Raw genomic sequence first — 16,606 nt, 5'->3', positions numbered from 1 at the left:
TCTTGCAAACCAAACTGGAGTAGATCATGACGATTGTTTTCACATCTATAAAATGAAGCAGAAATCATTGTCAATCAAATCGTTTTGAATCAAGAATCATTCTCTGAATTGAAAATCAATTCTGAATCAAATTACAGACCAAAAATCGGAGTCGTGCCTCAAAGATTCCCACCCCTAATAACTAGTAATTGTCAGAATAGTTTTAATGTAGCATTTTTTAAGATAAGATAGGCCACTCTATTGAGTGTAATAACAAATAAATTGTACTCATTTGCCATCATTGCTCTCGGCTCCCCCTTCAGGCCGAGGCGAGCGTCTCCCGGCTCCAAAGATTCGCTGAGAGGAGGCGACTCGGCGACGCACCAGCTCACCAAGAAGCTTCAACACCTCAAGAAGAAGATCAAACAGTTTGAGGAGCAGTTTGAGAGGGAGAAGAACTACAAGGTACAAGAACAATGTCAAGTATGATCCAACTGGAAAAGTATTTAATCGCCCTTTCGCATTTGATTTTACGGCCATGTAAAATTTTCACAAATTCACTTTTTTTGTGTTTGTTACTGTAAAACATTGTTGCGCTCTTTAATGCCCTGGCTGACAGGAAAGTAGTAATCAGTGTCAAGGCAGTTTTGTTGCTGTTGGTAAAATGAAATCACGTATTTCTTACCTAACGTTGCATTTCGACTGAGTCAAATGAAAAAGCAGGCGAGCCGAGCCATTGGAGCCAAAAGTCAAACATGCAAAAGGAGCGACGTCATCTGAAAGTGCTTTTCTATTGGCTGCTGCTAGATGATGTCACTTCTGTGAAACAAACTTTCAAACGTCCTTATTCCGGTTAATATTGAAATAAATGTACATTTAAAATCAACCCCAGTGGCTCATGTATTAAATTGATTACCAAAGACTTAAACGAAGGACATTTTTGCTACAATTATAGTTTTGTAAAGGTCAAATGGAGTTTCAGGTTGTTGTTTTTTTTAAAGTTTATTTAATTTTGTTAGCGAAAGATTTTTAAATTTTAGCTTTAGTATTTTTGTTAGTTTTCGGGGTTTTTTTTTTTAAAGAATTTTCACTTTTAATTTTAATGAAATTTTTTTTTGAATTTGTTTGTTTCGTTAGCTTTCATTAACTAAAATAACCTGTGTTGTCAGTGGATGTTATGAAGAGTCTTAGCCGTATGTACATGCACATTTTACTAATTCAAATCGAAAGTATAAGTAACTTTATTAGGGTAATGTTGTGTGATGAGTTGGAAATATTAGCATGCATATTTATGCTTTCGATGTTTAATATTTTTGTGGGGCATATGACATGCGAAAAGCAGATGACAAATATATACGTCAGTGGCAGTAAACAGTTGGATTCAATCTGATGCGTATAAACGTCTGCGACAGTGAATGAGTTGAGAGTCCACCTGTCGTGTGTTGTATTACAACTCCGAATGCGTAACGAAACATCTCTTTGATCATATTTCCATGTTGTGTTCCCAGCCGTCTCACGGCGACAAGGCAGCGAACACCAAAGTCCTCAAGTGGATGACCGACCTCACCAAGATCCGCCGGCAGATCAAAGGTAGGCACTCATCACCTGGATGGATGTGAGCGTGTGTCGTATGAGCTGTGAGTGTCTTGTGCCGTGGCCACGCCCACACACATGCGCAAACTCACTGCATGAATGCAGCACTAACCAGTGGCTCTCACACATCCACCCATCAGTGGGACGTGTGTCAAATTTGCAAACATGAATTTGTCCCGCAACGCGGATGTGGTCGCACTCGTCCCGTGGCGCCCAATCCCGCGGTCTCCCCTCGGCGAGGCGACCGCTCCCGCCGGCGCGTTTGTCTTGTGACTAACCCGAGAAGCCGCTCACCGCTTTCCTCCCTCCCTCCCTCTCTCGCCCCCCGACCGACCCAGGACGCCAGCACCACCTTTTCCCCAGGAGCACGTTGAGGCACCAGGCTGTGCTCCACTCACACAGGCGCCACTCGGCGCCGCCCGCCCCCACGCCCCCCTCCCATTGCCCCCTCAGTAAGTAGCAGCGTGGCCGTAAGTAGACGCGTCGTCCACTGTCAGGTGGCACTGTGAGAGCATCCCGCTTCCGTCACGTCCGCACGTGCTCTGTGTGTGCGTGCGTGTCATGTTTGTGTCATGCGTGTGATGTTGAGGTAATTATTAACACAGCAACGATGTAATTCATCAGAAGCACACATCGGTCCTTTGGGTTGGGGGTCTTCAAGTCTGTCTTAGTTGTCAAATTAGGGTTTCATGCCAGGATGGGGGGTTTCAGATCAGGGTTAAATGAGGTTGGGGGTTCAAATTTTGATTTCATATCTAGGTTCGAGTTTCAAGTAGGGATGTTTGATACCATTTTATTTCAAACCGATATCGATATGACTATTCACTCTTTGGGTACTCACCGATAGGGGTGTGCAATTAGTCAAAATTCAATTACAATTTCAGTTATTGCGCTCCACAATTACAAAATAGGATTTGTTTAAATTGATATATGAACCTTTTTTATTTTAAAATGACTCATTTAAAGGCAGGGTCTTCCGTTTTCACTCAGGGAAATGCAGGATGGATACCCATGAACTCCTTCTCAATCTACACCTCTGGGCTTCTGTTAATGTAACCCGAACCCTTTTAAAGTATTTTCTTACATTTATGAAAAACCTGACTTATTGTACTTTTAAGACAATGCAGAATCTTTGTAACTTATATTTGCAATTATTGAATTAGATTCTGAAAATATTTTACTTTCATTAATAAAAAAAATAATAATAATTTGACCAGTTACTGCCTCCACAAAATGTAGTTTAGAATTTTATATTTGTGTAGATTTTAATCATGTCGTTGACATTTAAGAAGAATTGATGTGCCGTAATTAATCCATCGGATTGAATCAAATCGGGGGGAAAAAAATCAAAATGGAATCAAACTGAATTCTTGTGAATCGAAATCAAATTCATTGAGGGAAATTAGAAATGAAAACCCAGCTCTATTGCTGATAGATTTTCTTCTTTCACGTCTGTCTATTGTCAATGTCACGTGCTGCACGCGTCTAACATGTTGTCCATGTGTTGACGTCAACTCAACCTCGGTCGTTGTTTCCCTCCGAACTTCTCCCTCACGCTCTTTGTCCTTCTTCTCGGTCGTCGGCGCAGACGCCAAACACCGCGCCGAGAGCGAGCTGGGCCCTCAGACTCGCCCTCGCAGCAACACGCTGCCCAAGAGCTTCGGCTCCACGCTGGAGCAGACGTCGGAGGCGGCGCAGCCGCAGCAGGCCTCGGCGCCGCACCCCACCCGAGAGGAGACCATGGAGCTCATCCAGCGACGCGTCACCGGCAGGCGGCAGGAGGACGGCTGGCCTGACGACATCAAGGTGAGACGCGCGTTAGCATTAGCGTTAGCGTCACGTGATATCCTCACTCAGTTCTTTGGTACTCGCCGCAGAAGATGACAAAAGAACAACTGTCCTGCGAGAAGACGGTCCTCCAGAAAAACCTGCTGCACTACGAGGAACTGCACGGGCGACCGGTCAGTTCACATAGTCACTTGCTGGTCCAGTCCTCTGGCGCGTACTCTACAATGTTTCCTCTTCACGTGTGGTGCCAGGTGACTCGCGAGGAGCGTCTGGTGGTAAAGCCTCTCTACGAGCGTTACCGTCTGATCAAACAGATGCTCACCAGAGTCACCATCACGCCCGCCGTCACTGTGAGTTTGCGCACATTAGCGTCAGTAGCATCAATAGCATGGATGTTTGCATCGTTTCAATTTAGCGTTAGCATGTGAGCATTTGCATAATAAAGCATGGAGACATAATTTAGCATTAGCGTGAATTAACATTAGCAACAATCTTATGTTGACATGTCCCGTCTAGGTGTCTCCTTCTCCTAAAAGGAGGAGCCAAACCCTCCAGCCAATCATTGAGGGAGAGACGGCTCACTTCTGGGAGGAGATCAGAGAGGAGGAGGAGGAGGACGAGGACGAGGAGGAGCGAGTGGCAGCAGAAAAAGACGACAAGGAGGAAGACAAGAAGGAGGAGGAAGACTTCAACGAGGAGGACGATGAAGATGAGGAGGAGGAGGAAGGAGAGAGCAGCGGAGGAGAGATGCAGAGTTCAGAGGTCATCATGGCCATGGAGACCAGCACCAGCGCAGGGGGGTCCATGAGAACCAAGATGGAGGAAGGCTCCGGGAAGATGGCGCTCGACCTGAGACTGTCCAGCTCTAACGCCTCGTCCATGTGAGAGCGCGCACACACGCACGCACGCACGCACGCGACAAAGTTTCCAGACGACATCACTTCCTGTGTATGTGCTCGTTAGGCCAGAGCTGCTGGAACAGCTGTGGAAAGCCAGAGCAGAGAAGAAGAAACTGAGGAAGACCATCAGAGAATTTGAGGAAGAATTCTATCAGCGGAACGGCAGGTACGTGCACATCAAGGTAGGCTTTAAAGCCACGTATATGGTTTCAAATTGGGGTGTCAAGCCAATTTGTTTGTTGTTTCAGCCCTAATTATAACCCAGTGTTAGGGATGTAACGATAAGGGCGATATTGTGATATTAAAACTGCCCCAATATCGTCGTCATGTTTATAATATTTAGAAGGAACACATAAAAAAAAATTTTTCCATTTGTGCAGTTCTAGCACCCTCTAGTGGCTAGTTTATTAGTGCATTTTAATTTTCATTAGGGATGTTTTGGCCTAATATGTTTAAAATCTATGCTATTATCAGGTGAAGGGAACCTAATTTGCTTGTGAAGCGATCAATTTGTGCTTGCATTAGCAAGTTAGTGCCTCAATATTGTTATTAGAGATTGTAGGTGGTTTATATGCATTGCCATTAATGTACAAAAGCACAATATTGTGCTTTTTTTTCTTTTTTTTTTGTATGTTTGTTTTTTTGTTTTGTTGTGGGGTTTTTTAACAATATTGTGATCTTTTTTTAAATATCGCCAATATCGTGATAATTATCGTATCGTGACCTTCATATCGTGATATCGTATCGTTAGGGTTTGTCTAATGTGCAATTGTAACACAATCAGAAAGTATTTTGATGTATTTATTTGTGTTTTTCTTCACCTTGTTAGGAACGTGCAAAAGGAGGACCGTGAGCCCATGCTGGACGAGTACCGAGCCTACAAGAGACTCAAGGCCAAGCTGCGCCTTCTGGAGGTGCTCATTAGCAAACAGGATTCCTCAAAGTCTATATAGACACACACGCTCGCGCACACTCACACATTCAGTCTTCACAAAGAAAAAAAACTGAGCAGCTCTCATCATTCGATCATTAGCGGCCTCGACCAATCACTGCTCCCCGCGTAGCAACCCCAAGCAGAGCTCAGTCGGCACCGGGGCTTCAAAGAGTTGTTGCTCTTGACACCTCGGGACTTTTTAGGCGTCCTTTTAACATAAAAATGTCTTCTTCTTTTTTTTTGTAAACAAAAAGTGTTTTTTTTTTCTTTTTCCTCCTTTTTTTTTTTTTTTTTTAATAAGCTTCCTCCAACCTCATGTTGGCAGTGTTGGTGGTTTCCTGCCGGCAGGTGCCGTGAGACATTTGTGGAAAGCTCATAAAAGCCAGCGTTTTGGGGGGTAAAAGTGTTTATGATGATGTGTTTAAAAAAAAAAAAATTGTTTGCACAGCATTCTTCAGAATGCAGCCCTGTTTGTGTGTGTGTGTGTGTTTTAAAGATGAAGCACTACTTCTATACAAATATAAATAAATATATATATATTGTGTAAATACAACCACATGAGGATGAATGTCATAAATGTTTAAATTATATCACGGTCGCCTCAGTCTTTTTACTTTTCTTTTCTTTTCTTTTTTTTTTTTGCATAATAGTTGTGACACCTGATGGGTTTTTTTCTTTTTTTATTATTGCTGTGATTTCCTCATATCTGACTTAATGTGTGACAATGATTTTTTTTTTTTTTTTTTTATAATCTACTCAGCAAAGTGTATAAAGCAGCTTTTGAATTTGTGTTAGTGCGTGATCATGCTCGTCCTGTGATGTTTCAGATTTAAAAGGAAAAAAAACCTTGCATGCTACAACATAGCAACAATGACACAATGTTTTATTGTTTCTATTATTTGTGCCATAAAGAAGCAGCAATAATAAAAGTGTGTTGATCTACACATTTATTTTTGACTTTTTCTTTTTTTTTCCACAAACTTATTTCGGCCTTACAAGTAGTGCATCATCGCCCTCTAATGGCCACTATTGTCACCGCCAGGAACACCTGGGGCCTCATTTATTAAACTGTGCGTAAAAACCTGCGCAGAAATGTACGTACGAACGAAACTCAAAACGCACGTACGCAGAAAAAAATAGAGATTTATAAAACCATGCGTAGATACACATACGCATACCTGCACGCAAAATGCCACACGATCCCAACCGGTGTGCGCAGCAGATTCCACGCTTCATGCCCCTGGCAGGGTCACCCATGGGATCAGACAAAGCATGACTCTAGACCCTTTATGACTAATTAAATGAATGGCAATACGTTTTTCTTGCCCGGACGCGGGTCACCGGGGCCCCTCCTCTGGCGAGGGTCTGGTGGCTGGGGCCATGGGGAAATGATCCATTTCACAGAATAGCTGGTTAGTTTTTCATAACTCTTGTGTTTCTTTAACCATTAAAAATGTTAGTCCACACCAAGCCTTACATCCATCAAGCCACATTATTTGCTGCTGCAAACTTTAAAAATTCCCATCAGAAAAATGCAAACTATCCATGTACGTAAAAAGTTCCTCCCGCTATAGTTTTCTACGAGGCTTCAGCACAGCAAAGCTTCCTGGTGACTGATGTTATTGAAAAGCCAATGAAATTCGGACATTCATGCCCTACGCATTACTGACATCTAGGGGTCGACACTGTGCACTGCAGATATTGATTTCTAATGTTGGAAGCATGCCGATGTTTTCGTCAATGCATTTTACCACATGAAGAAAATGTAGACTTGTATAAATCAAACCTTAGTCTTAGAAACTTGTAACTGTATGAGGCAGCATAATTATCAAGGAATAATTATATATAAGATACAAGTTTAATGTATATATTTACGTGTAACAAATAATGAAAGTATTGCTACTTGTGCACAACTGCTATAAACAACTTGAGTACACAAAGGTAAAAACTGTGCTTCAGAAACGTATGCAACAATAGAACAGTGAGAAAGTGGAGAACAATGAATGCAAATCTTGAATGTGAAAGGAGCATCAGACGGCGTGTTTGAGGGAGGCCAGACGCTTCCTGATGACCCGGTTCTCCTCCACCATCTTGGAGATGGTCTCGAGAACAGAAAGCCTTGCCTGTACACATAACAAAAAGAGTAACAAGTGCCTTATTATTCTGTTCATGGAGACAAAATCACTATTCACACAAATAAAACATTCATTTGAACCTTTATTATACCACATGATGACATTACTATGTTAACTTTATATAATACAGCGTGTCCCTATTTAAAGAGCAAGACACAGTGTTTACAGTGTGTAAGTTTATGTTATCGTAACAGTTGTCAAGACTTGAAGCGTTTGAATACAAAAGCAGATGACCTGCTATTTATTTATTTATTTATTTATTTGTGGTTCCAGATTAAAACTTTTTTTATTTTTTATTTAGGGTATTCCAAGTTAATATACATTAAACAACTGTTTTGTGTTTGATGAGATTGAGTATACAAAAAACAAACAAACAAACAAACAGAAGAGTGATTACAAGAAGTAAGAGTGAAACCACAGCTCATAGTCCGAACCAACATTGATAGATCTTATAGATTTTCATTTTTGGGAATCCTGTCAAGTTACGCCTAACTTCAACCTCTGAAAATATCAAAGGCTATGAATATCAAGGCTTCATAAAATCCAAAATATTGGGGCAAATATTATTTTCAGAGGTTGAAGTGGGCATGAGCAGAGATGTGCATACAAATTTTGGTGATGATTGGCGTAGTTTGAGAGACATTTCGTGAAAATCCGCTTTTTTTTTTCTTTCTTTTTTTTAAGACTTTCTTGGTAGCGAGTCCGCTCTGGCTCATTGTCTGCTGCACAATCACTGGCTCCTGCAGCCCCACATTCAGTGCTGTGCATGATTCTGGTCCTCCCAGGTGGAACAGAGTCTTTGTTTTTGTTTTTTGGTTTTTTTGTTGTTGCAGCCAACCAACAAGCACTAAAATAGCGGTAGTGGTCTCCGAGCCCGGTCCCCAAAAGCCCCTATATCCAACCTGTTTTTCATGTCCTCTCTCCTCTAACACACCCGAATCAAATAATCAGGACCATTATAAGGCTTCTGCAGATAAGATGATCATTTGATTCAGATGTGTTGGAAGAGGGAAACACCTGTAACACTAACTGATCGCCTTAAAACAGGGGCAGGCAAATTCGGTCCTCGAGGGCCGGAGTCCTGCAGGTTTTGGAGGTTTCTCTCTTCCAACACAAGCTGATTCCAATCTACAGTTACATCATCAGGCTTATGCAGAGCTTGATGATGAGCTGATCATATATCAGCTGTGTTGGAGAAGGGAAACATCCAAAACCCGCAGAAGCCCTCGAGGACCGAGTTTGCCCACCCCTGCCATAAAACATATTGTCGTGAACAATCAACACACATATTACGCTACAAAAACAACCTACTGTACCTTCTCTTTGTCGCTGGATTTTTTGGTTTGGGATCTCTTACAGGAGGAGAAATGGTCTTTATCATGTTTGCAATCCATTTCAGCAACTAACAAAACAAAACATCTGCATTATTGTAGTACATGATTTATAATATCACTTTCCCACATTACAAGGCCCTCAAAGCACTTTACATTTTGACCACTCACTCACCTACTGATGACGCAGCATCAAGAGCAACTGGGGGTTCAGTAACTTGCTCAAGAATACTTTGACATGGTCACAATGGCATGGGATCGAACCCACAACCTCTGGGTTGCAAGACGACCACTCTACACTGACTCATACCATATACTTCAAAGCTCGAAATACCCCCCCTTGAGGAGCTAATGAATTTATTTGAGGAGCAAATTTTCAATTTTGACTTTTGTATTCTTTTTTTTTTTTTTTTATTACAGGTTAATCCCTAGGTTAATCCAAAGGTTTTTATTAAATAATACATATATGACAACATAACAAATGGTGTCCTTTTTTATATAGTCATTTTTTTTTCTATTTCTTAAATTCGCATTGAGAATAGCAGCAAACTGTACAGGTATTTTCTTGTCTGGAAGCATTTTGTTCACGTGTGAGCAATACGCTTCCATAAACGACTCTGGTGGTCAAATAGCCCTTTTTTTTCATTATTATTATTATTAACTGCCCAGAAACCATATTGTATGTTTAAATTTGTTCCTCTTTATGGCGTAATTGATCAACAACAGACACATTCTGACACATAACTGAAGGCTAAAGGTACACGACTAGCCAGTTGGCTACCTATTAAAAATGACTACAGTAATGTGTATTGTGCAACGTTATTTATTCCCCCCATTAAGGGTGAGTTTTGTTTTGTTTTTTAACCATTTCTTTCTTTTTCTTTTCTTTTTTTTTACCTTTGGGGTGCGTGAACACTGCTGCTCTTCCGGGTGTCTTCTGGCTACCGATATCTTGGGGCAAAGATATTTTGGCTAACTTTGGCAATTTGACCTTGAGCGAGACCGAGTTTTTGTCTTCTGTCGTGCTCCTTTTCCTTCGCATACGCCTGGAAGTCCCATTACAACCATGTTTCTCTTTCTGTTGCGCTTCCTCTCTCATCTTTGACTCGAGTGACAATGTGAGTCCAGAGTTGCTAACTTCGACTTTTTTCTTCGACAGCACGAAGCCGTCTACGCGTCGGCAATTAATCAAGCCTTCCTTTATTTGTATAAGTACAGCCAGCAGGTGGCGGCAGTGCCCAATCCGGACGACGTGAAACGTTAAAGTTGGTGATGACGTCACTAAATCACAGCATCATCTTGGTTTCAAACAAATAGTGTCATTGATGTTTCGGATTTATTTGAAAGCAAAGGTAATATTTATAGTTATGTGTTTTTTTTGTTTTTGTTTTTTATTTAAATCCTTTCCAGCTAACTAAAGAGTTTAAGGTTTTAGTAAATGCTTTTGACGTCTCAAAACGTATAAACACCAACACTTTTCACAGTTGTAGGAATTGATATAATATTTAACAGCTGTATAAATAAACATGTTATGAATAGGCTTTGTCTCTAATTTCTCCTTCAGGAACATTCTACTATAATGCTAAATTAGATGACATAAATTGTCTGTCAGTTCGCACGCTCGGCTAAGAAGGAGCACGCCCGAGGTCGTTACGGCAGATTGATTGACGGGATCGAGAACCAATTGTTAAGATGATCCACCCGGAAGCTGGAGAGACAAAAGATCCTTGAATACGCCTTTAAAAGTAAAGTATGTTTGCCACCTCTGGTTTTTATTAGCCTACATTCACATTGAGTCATCAAAGATAAGATTTAAAAACAAAACAAAACATTAATATTTATTATATGTAGAATTGTACAAGATGCATTTGAGATGTATGCAATAACATACCACTTGAACCTCACAAAGAAAATGAAAAAAAATGCCACAATGTACATTCAGCTATAATTAGCCACGGTGCTATAGATTACTGAGTCGGCAGTCTGTCCCATTTTGAACCTATGGATAAAAAAACATAAAAGTAGGAATGAGCACATGAATGTAACTTCCCCGCCCCTCAGCTATGTTCGCTTTGTGTCACAGTGTTTTAGAGCCTGCAGTAAAACCTACCTGGATTCTTGTGATCTATTTTGGTCATAATGGGATTTTTTGACATCAATGGTGACCGTGGAGTAGGTAACCTCGTCATTATTGGAAATGGCAAAGTTGTTATTTTGTGAGCGTGGGCGTGAGCGCTGGCGCCGGGTTTTCACATGTCCATACGTGTGCATCGCATTTGAGTGTTGTTTCTTCGAGTATGTTCGTGGCGGAGGTTGAGGAGATGGCGTATGCATGTTGAAGTTAGCATAAATGTTGTTGGACTGATCTTCAGTGGCGGCGGAGCTGACCTCTTGGAATGGAAACATCGCCTGGTTGGTCAATAATAATGAGTGATTAGTTGTGCAAAAACAAAATATATATATATATATATATATATATATATATACATATATATATACCCATATCCTTGGAATATTTTCAAACACTGGTCACTCTATATATGTGATTTCCAGCAAACTAACTTTCCTTTTGTTTATTCAGTGTAGCTATTTTAGGAAACTACTTAAACTTAATTGACATATGGAAGGCTCGAGTGTCTTGAGTAGGGCGAGGGGCTTGGAGCATGGCTTGAAATTTGAAATAGAGACGCTGGCTTGCAATTTTTCAGGGATGTGCCTATAGAGGTGAAAATGGCCAACCAGGGGGTGAATTCTGCAGGGGCTACTTATTGTATAGCCAAGGGGTCAACAACCTTTATGTTCAAAAGAGCCATTTTCACGCATCAACGTCAGAATAATTTGGATCCAGGACTCTGTGCATGTAAACAATCAAAAACTGGTTCATCTGCCGTGGGGGTTTTCACACAAAAGAGGCTGACAGTATCTCACAGCTGGCCAGGGTTAACATCTGCAGTAGAACTAGCATGAGTTGTTTAAAAATGCATGTACGGAAGATACAAACCTTCTTTTTTGTCTTCCTCTGTTTTATCCTAAGACAAAATAGAACAAAATGAATAAAATACTATGAAAAGCAGTATGTTTCATGAACACAGTGTTTGGAAGCAAATTCTTTGTTTCACAACATGAAAACATTCGGGGGGGGGGGTTAACATTTACACTATATTGCAATATATAATATAATGTTAGATTGTCTATATGTTATGTGGCTGTCAGAGATTTGGAGCCCATGAAAAAAAAAAATTACTTTGGGCTCCACCACTTCAATGTGGAAAATTGGGGGGGGGGATATATAAAATAAAATGTAAAAGTTCTTGGGCTCCTGTCCATCATGGGCACTTAGATTTTTATCTCCTTACAACAACCACTGGGGTGTATTTCACAAAGCAGGTTTAGTGAGAAGGAAACTGCGTCTTCCGTTTCAGAAAGGAAGGTAACTAAAACGAGAGGATAAGAGGGAACTCTAGCCTGTTTCATAAAAAGAGGTCATTTAAGCTCTCGGTCAGTTTCCATAGCAACATGGTCCATCAACCTAACCTGGTTGGTAGCAGGTTTTTCATAATGAACCTCGAGTTTTTCCCTGTACTCGCCTCCTTTCAGCCACACACGACAATTCATTCCGTCCGCTGCTGGACTAGAACCAAAAACACAGTTTCCTATCTGAGGGTATGTCGACTCATTGTTCAGGGTTATTCTCACAGCTTGTTGAACCTGCTTTGTGAAATACACCGATGGTTAGGGAATCGTGGTTCACAAAGTTGCTCAACACTTGAATTACATCTCCAAGCATACAGAGGAAGTGCAAAAATACCCACATTTGTTAAGAGATGTCAAAAAATACTCTTGTAACTGTTGAGTCACACAGTTATTAGTAACTTACCAGAGAAAAAATAAAGCTATAACAAGTATACTGAAAATACAGGCTCCAAGTCCACCAAGTATCGGGACAGACAGACGACCTGTAAAGATGGGTGGGGTTAAATACATTTCACCATAATGTTACACACACTGTACTGCCGAGTGGCAAAAGATGGACTTTCATCAATGACACTATTTTTAAACATCCCTGACGTGTCATTTGAGTGATTGAGAAAACAGGGGAAATGGCTTGAAAATGATGATTGTAGTTTGAATGTATCAACTATCACTCAAAAGGAATCTCTTCAAAGAGATCCTGCCTGTAATTTACATTCCAACAGTTATACTGCTTCCAAAATAAGAGTTAGCATGATCAATGAAAGACTGGCTGATTATATACACCACGCAAAGTCACACAAACCAGAATTCTGTTCCTCCATTGCAACGAGGACTTTTGTCGAGTTGATGACTTCAAGTTGGCTCCGGGCCTGGCAGAGGTAGATTCCAGTGTGGGGCGTTTCCATGGAGGAAAGAGAAAGCACCTGTCCCGAGCCCACTTGGAGTAGGGAGCTGGAGCTGGTCCACTTGTACCACACATAGCTGTGGGTGGCAGGGTTGGCTGTGCCACTGCACATCACCTTGACACTACTTCCGTCTGCAGCACTTGGCAGATCTGTTAAAAATGAGACATTTGATAGACAGTATGAAAAAAAATGAGTGTTGACATGCTCTTGTGAAACAGCTATTGTGGTACAAAAAACGGTTTTGACCATTTTACCTTAATTCCAAGATTTTACTCATCTGTTGCAGGCGTCGTAGAAAAAAAATGATGATGACTAATCCCAGAAAATTGTGCAATTAATTAATTAAAAAATTGAATTGCTTGCCAGCACTAGTCTGAACACAAGAAAAAACAATTCATCTATGTGGGTAATATTTCAATTTTTGTGCGTGGATACCAGAAACCCAGTGAGTGTACAAAGCAAAATCAGGCTTTTGAAGGGCGATTTTGGTGGTGCGTATATTACTGTATACTTGGGTGTGCGTGACTCAAAATGACAGCACATGAAATCAATATGTGAGGATACGTACACTGCACATCCAGGCTGAGCTCAGTCGATTTCACAAACGTGTTGCCCCTCAAGCTGATATTGTTGGAGGCCTCGCAGCGATACAGCCCACCGTGGCTGGGCTGAAGGAGAGAGATGGTGTGACTCGGGCCAGTACTGATCAATTGATCGCCCTTGTACAGGCTGTAGCCACTTTGCGGCGGAACGGGTGGGTTGGCATCGCTGCTGCAGTTGAGAGTCACAGAGCTTCCGTTGACGACGTTTCCCGCTGGTGTTATTGACAACACCACGTTGCTCGGAGCATCTGATGTGAACAACAAAAATGAATCAAGACGGAGAATTCAAACTCGGATTAACATTTCATTCATCGCCTAATAAGACTAGCACAAAAAAAAATGTTTCTACGATGCATTGCTTTGTTTTATGTTTGGATGTCCATCAATGGCAGCGGCATGGACCAGACAAATCACTTTCATCGCAACGTATTTTGATGACTGGCATACAAACAAATGACAATAAATGATTACATATCAAACTCATGAATGCATCATTATGAGGCTTGTTTTTAATAATGGCGAGACCACGTTTGAAGTGGAAAAGCTCCTTGCGGAAGTGGAAAAAAACAACAACAAAAAAACAGTCAACTGTTGCAAATTATCTTCGCCAGTCAATATGACAACTAAAACACGTCTATAAAATACTTGTTATTCCACTCACAACACCTCGTTGATCAGTTTAGTAACATATCTTTTGTAATCTACATACGTGATAGTTTTCTGGAAGTCGCTTACATTGCGCCGGGAGTTAGGATTTACAGTATTTATCTTTTTTTTTTTTTTTTTTTAAGTTGAATTTTACATTTTATTCAATTAAATGACAAATATTTGTGAAATTCCGATACATTTGTGAACGTATTAATCTTTATATGTATTTGTAATGGAGTTTTTTGTAGAGCATAAACTGTGTTTTTACAGTTACACTGAATTCATGTTATTTTACATGTAAAATCAGAGTTTATTTTTGTAAATTAAATGATTCTTTTAAAATAAATAAACATCTTTAATATAAGAAGTAAAATTCTGTTATCATGCAGGGTTTTTTTTGTTTTTTTACATTGTGCTTTGAAAAAGAGTCAACAAATACTCACATTGAACATTTAGAGCCACAGAGACCGATCTGATCCACTGTTGTCCGAGGACAGCGCAGTAGTACATGCCAGAATCCTTTCTGTTGGCAAGGAAAACCGGCTCTGGTACCACTTTTCCATCTCGGTACCAGATGTGCACATGGTTGCCGCATTCGCTCCTGCAGGTCAGGCGGACAGATTTCCCTTCTGTCACTGTGCTTGGCTCCACAACGGCGGTCAGTTCTGCTCAAGAAATTTGCGATTAAATCAGATCTTTGATTGCCGTCCAAAATTTGAATGAACGCCACGATAAGGCCTTCAATTAAAATGTGTTATTTATTTATTTATTTTACAAAAAAAATACATTAGTCAGAGTTTTAATTTCTATCATTCCCCTCATATGGGATTAAATTTATCTAAAAAAAAAATGCCTTGAACTCCAACTTCAGCGTTAATTTGTGTCAAATTTTACAGAAATAATATATTCCCCCCCCCCCCCCCCCCCCTCCTTTGCAGATAATGTGGAATGTCCCTTTTAAAAGAATCTAAACACAATAATTAATAAATGTACATTATTCAGTAAATGTTCAACAATTTACCATAACAAAATCGACCATAAAAATGCATGGCTAAGATGCTCAACGCATATGCAACTAGCAGCTCCTTTCCGCTCACAGCCATATTGTTAGTGCTAGCAGTGCACATGGGCATCTTTGAATTACAGGACGTGTTTTTTTGTTTTTTGTTTTGTTTTTCGTTTTGTTTTTAACTCGATTAGCAGCAAACTTAAATTAATCAACAAAATCTATTCATCATCCACCCCCTATGGGGTATATGCCCCGGAAGTGGCGGGACTGTTTTTGCACATCAGTTTGTTTCCGGTTCGGCTTTGCGACGTGTGTGGGCTGCGTCAAAAATATTTGTGCTTCCGACTTCCTCAGTTACGCGTTCGCAACCCGTACCGGAAATAAGCTAATGTGCAAAATCACGTCCCGCCACTTCCGTGGCATATACCCCATTGTCAAAAACAAAGCGTCTATACCTTTTACAGACAACTGAAGTGCATTTTTGCTCGTCCAACTGCTCAGCGATGTCACAAAACGAAAGAGGTAATATCCTTCATCGGCACGTTTCACATTTCTGATTCTTAGACTGCAGTCTCCCCGGTAGTTGCCCACATATTCAAAGTGGGGCGGGATGGAAGCGGATGTGAGCAGGCGCCACCTGCCTGACTCCCTTAGACCTTGATACCAGCGAACTGAACGGACAAAGTGAGGAAAAGGGTAGTCGTACTGGCACTTCACAAGCACCGTCGCCCCTTCCAAAGCACATTGATCCTTGAATGTCACTCCCCAGTCGCCACTCAATACACCTTCGAGCAAAGGAAGTCAGTATGAATAAACATTAACCATCAACCAGTTTCAGGTAAGTAACATGGTCAATGTGGTAACAACTCATTTCCGATTACAAAGGTAAAATGAGACTCACCTGAAATGAGTATCAGAATAATCCAACTTTCCATCATTGTTAAATAAACCTGAAATACATTCTATTTGTTAAGAGGATTCAAATTTGCTACCCCTAGGCTCCCCTTAAACACATTGTGCTGCCAATTATTTCACAAAACAGTTAGAGCGTGAATAAGCAGAAGTTGGGAGACAAAAAGTCCCCTTCTGTTTCCTCTCTCATGAACGTTAGTGGCACAATCAACAAGTTGTCAATTTAGAGAAAAATATATTATATAGTAAGAGATATTCGTTCTTTATTCAAGCCTGAAAGTGTTAAAACAGTAAAATGCAATTTGAAATGAACAATCCTCTCATTGTGTTGGGGTCCACATAGCGGCATCTTCTGATAGACAAAGTGAGTTTGCTTGTGTCGGTTATCCATGCATCA

General features: G+C 40.7%; 2 protein-coding genes across 7 annotated transcripts in view; one reads left to right on the top strand and one right to left on the bottom strand.

Annotated features, from left to right (window-relative positions):
- fam13b (family with sequence similarity 13 member B) overlaps window positions 1-6,143 on the top strand; it is a 46,734-nt gene extending 40,591 nt beyond the window's left edge. For 2 of the 4 annotated variants that reach the window (XM_077531711.1, XM_077531713.1), the window contains 9 exons: window positions 303-444; window positions 1,488-1,569; window positions 1,911-2,024; window positions 3,161-3,378; window positions 3,450-3,533; window positions 3,612-3,710; window positions 3,877-4,241; window positions 4,324-4,425; window positions 5,089-6,143. In XM_077531711.1, the coding sequence (XP_077387837.1) occupies window positions 303-444; window positions 1,488-1,569; window positions 1,911-2,024; window positions 3,161-3,378; window positions 3,450-3,533; window positions 3,612-3,710; window positions 3,877-4,241; window positions 4,324-4,425; window positions 5,089-5,212 (1,330 nt within the window). In that variant the 3' untranslated portion in view covers window positions 5,213-6,143. The remainder of the gene's footprint in view (window positions 1-302; window positions 445-1,487; window positions 1,570-1,910; window positions 2,025-3,160; window positions 3,379-3,449; window positions 3,534-3,611; window positions 3,711-3,876; window positions 4,242-4,323; window positions 4,426-5,088) is intronic. The other 2 variants (XM_077531712.1, XM_077531714.1) reach the window with 2 other exon arrangements.
- An 889-nt stretch (window positions 6,144-7,032) lies between these two features.
- LOC144025731 (B-cell receptor CD22-like) lies at window positions 7,033-16,335 on the bottom strand. 3 transcript variants are annotated; one of them, XM_077532041.1, is made up of 11 exons: window positions 16,199-16,335; window positions 15,753-16,082; window positions 14,732-14,953; window positions 13,607-13,888; window positions 12,936-13,187; window positions 12,537-12,615; window positions 11,661-11,688; window positions 10,770-11,068; window positions 9,557-10,658; window positions 8,645-8,730; window positions 7,033-7,316 (listed from the first exon to the last, which is right to left on the bottom strand). In XM_077532041.1, the coding sequence occupies exons 1-9, from the start codon at window positions 16,233-16,235 to the stop codon at window positions 10,598-10,600; spliced, it is 1,590 nt and encodes a 529-aa protein (XP_077388167.1). In that variant the 5' UTR covers window positions 16,236-16,335; the 3' UTR covers window positions 7,033-7,316; window positions 8,645-8,730; window positions 9,557-10,597. The 3 variants fall into 3 exon arrangements, with proteins under 3 accessions (XP_077388167.1, XP_077388170.1, XP_077388169.1); XM_077532044.1 differs by lacking the exon at window positions 10,770-11,068; XM_077532043.1 differs by lacking the exons at window positions 15,753-16,082; window positions 16,199-16,335 and adding an exon at window positions 15,310-15,627.
- Between the last annotated feature and the right edge of the window lie 271 nt (window positions 16,336-16,606).

The sequence above is a fragment of the Festucalex cinctus genome, chromosome 9, assembly GCF_051991245.1.
Source record: "Festucalex cinctus isolate MCC-2025b chromosome 9, RoL_Fcin_1.0, whole genome shotgun sequence".
Classification (NCBI taxonomy): domain Eukaryota; kingdom Metazoa; phylum Chordata; class Actinopteri; order Syngnathiformes; family Syngnathidae; genus Festucalex; species Festucalex cinctus.
The sequence above is the reverse complement of the archived record's forward strand: the minus strand, read 5'-3'. Positions and strand labels throughout refer to the sequence as shown.